Source organism: Trichosurus vulpecula, chromosome 3 (assembly GCF_011100635.1).
Source record: "Trichosurus vulpecula isolate mTriVul1 chromosome 3, mTriVul1.pri, whole genome shotgun sequence".
NCBI lineage: Eukaryota > Metazoa > Chordata > Mammalia > Diprotodontia > Phalangeridae > Trichosurus > Trichosurus vulpecula.
The window spans coordinates 125,802,211-125,804,920 of NC_050575.1; the positions used below are offsets into that span (position 1 = coordinate 125,802,211).

A 2,710-nucleotide genomic window follows, 5' to 3' on the forward strand; every position below is an offset into this window, starting at 1 on the left:
AGAAGTTATGTGATTTGCCCAGGGAAAAATAGCTAGTAGGTTCCAGAGCCAGGAGCAGAACCTTTGAATAGAATAAAAATAATTTACATTAATATAACACTTTAAAATTAACAGTTTTCCCTCATGATTACTCTGTAGAGTAAGTAGATGAAGTATTGTTAACCTCATTATAGAGATGAGGAATCCAAGCCTCATAGAGGGGAAGTTACTCGTTTATGACCTTACAGTTAGTTAAACAATGAGCCAAGATTTGACTCCTAGTCATCAGATTGCAAGTTCAGTGCTCTTTTAGCAGTATTCTGCTTTTCTTCAGAGATGGAACCATAGGATTTAGAGCTGGAAGGAGCTTTAGAGATTATTTAGTTCAATATCTTAATTTTACAGATGAGAAAACTGAAACCCAAAGAGGTGATTTATTTTATAAAAAGATCTTTTTATTAAATTTTTAAAAATTTTTTCAGTCACACAGGCAAGGAGTAACAGACTCAGATTGTAAATCAACATTTTCAGATTCTAAGAGTACCCTGCATACCACAATATCTGCTTCTGCCTCCCAGCGCAGCCATAATACTTCTACCTTCAAGGCAATGCTTTGTGATCCTGTAATATCATGATGTTAATGTTTTCCTGGAGGTTCTATTTAGCCCCAAGTCTACATCATTGTTGACTATATAAAAAGACCTAAGAGGTTAATTTTCAAAGGTCTTACAGTCACCTGTGCCAGGTCTTCAGATATGAGATATCTTGAGATGTGTATAAAGCAAAGAGGTTTGTGTCTGTGTTCTCTCAGGGTCTCATATGGCATCTTACCTGCTTTTTCTTCCTTCAGGTAAATGTCAATGTCCTTATCTCTGATGGAAGCCCATAATTACACTTTAGTGACTGAATTTGTTTTCTTGGGTTTGACTAGTAGGCTGGACATACAGCCAGTCATCTTTGGGATCATCTTCATCATGTACCTAATTACTCTAGTGGGGAATTCCTTGATTATTACTGTAACCTGGATAGACCCCAAGCTCAAGACTCCCATGTACTTCTTGTTGAGTCAACTCTCCACCATTGACATCTGCTTCACCACCATTACTGTTCCCCAGTTGCTGATTCACACCTTCTCCAGGAACAAGACTATATCTTTTACTCAGTGTATGACTCAGGTCTTTTTCTTTGTAGCTGTGGGTAACATGGAAGGCTACCTATTGGCAGCTATGGCTTATGATCGTTATGTGGCTATTTGTAATCCTTTGCGTTATGGGGCCATCGTGACCCAAAAATTGTGTATTTGTATAGTCCTGGTGTTTTGGCTTCTCATGTTCTTGAATTCCCTTTTACATACCATCCTTGTTTCAAGACTTCATTTTTGCAGCAACCACATCTTGCACTTCTTCTGTGATCTCCCTCCCCTAATGCAACTCTCTTGCTCACGCCCTTTCATTAATGAGCTAGTGATTTTAACAGAAGGAGTCACAGCAACCCTCTCCCCATTTGTCTTTATTCTGGTCTCCTATGTTCGCATTGTTGTCACTGTGCTTGGTCTACGTTCAACTGCAGGTTTACGCAAGGCTTTCTCCACGTGTGGCTCTCACATTGTGGTGGTGACATTATTCTATGGGACTGTTATCCGGCTCTATTTCCAACCAGTCAGTAGCTACACCTTGGACCGGGATCGGCAGGTGGCTGTCTTCTATACGGTGGTTACTCCTATGTTGAACCCTATTATCTATAGCCTAAGGAACCAGGAGGTGAAAGGTGCTCTCTGGAGGACCCTGAGCAAAATCTTTCAGTAAACATGCAGTCAACTCTGCTTTGGCCACTTTATCCATTATACAAAACAAATACATACATTCTAGGCAACAGATGGGAGGGATGGGAGACAGAGCTTTATTTTTTTAGAGTTAAAGAAACTTTCATGCATAAAAGATCTGTTATTTCCTATGCATTTTATCCTTCTACTGAGGCCGATCAGTCCATCCCTATGTTCTTAGTGCATGGTCTTCATGAACTTCAGTAGTACAAAACATTTATCACATAGTGGCAATCATCTGGCCATGAGCCCCTCTGACATTAGTTAGCCTGGTCTTTAGTCAACCTACACTAATTCTGGACTTAAAACCTTTCTCTTTTGGTGACATTTCTCAGATCTTCTGTTTCTGTGTGCCTTTGAAAACCCAGGATCCTAATGAGGTATTGGAGAAAGGTTTTGGTGGAAGAATAATAATAATATCTCATATTTATTTATTTTTCTCGTTAATAGCTCACACTTAAAGGGTGCTTTAAGTGAATGATCACACTTGATTCTTCCAACAATTCTGTTAGTATTTTTATTCCCACATCGCAGGTGAGGAAACCGAGAAGAGTCACAAACCAAGTCAGAGTCAGACCTAGACCTCAAGCTTTCTCAAGGTGAAGAGGATTTTCATAGAAATCCAAGTATCTAATAGTGGGATGAGGTACCTCCTGAAGGGTTATTGTATGTTTTTGAAAAGATATTCAATGACTTTTTGTGATGTTGTAGGGGGGATATTGCTTCACGATGGGGTTGGATTAGATGTACATTCTAACAACAGATCCCAAGTCCAGTTCATTGTCCATGGAATTTCAGAGCTTCTTCTTATATACAGGTTGTACAAAGCAATGCTTACCATTAATTATTTATAATTTTGATTTCAATTTCCTATTACACTGATTAATAAATACATCAAATTATTGATAA

General features: G+C 38.7%; 1 protein-coding gene across 1 annotated transcript; it reads left to right on the forward strand.

Moving 5' to 3' along the window:
* Positions 1 to 854: 854 nt before the first annotated feature.
* Positions 855 to 1,784, forward strand: LOC118842188 (olfactory receptor 1L1-like). Its single transcript, XM_036749795.1, has one exon. The coding sequence runs from the start codon at positions 855 to 857 to the stop codon at positions 1,782 to 1,784; it is 930 nt and encodes a 309-aa protein (XP_036605690.1).
* The last annotated feature ends 926 nt before the right edge of the window (positions 1,785 to 2,710 follow it).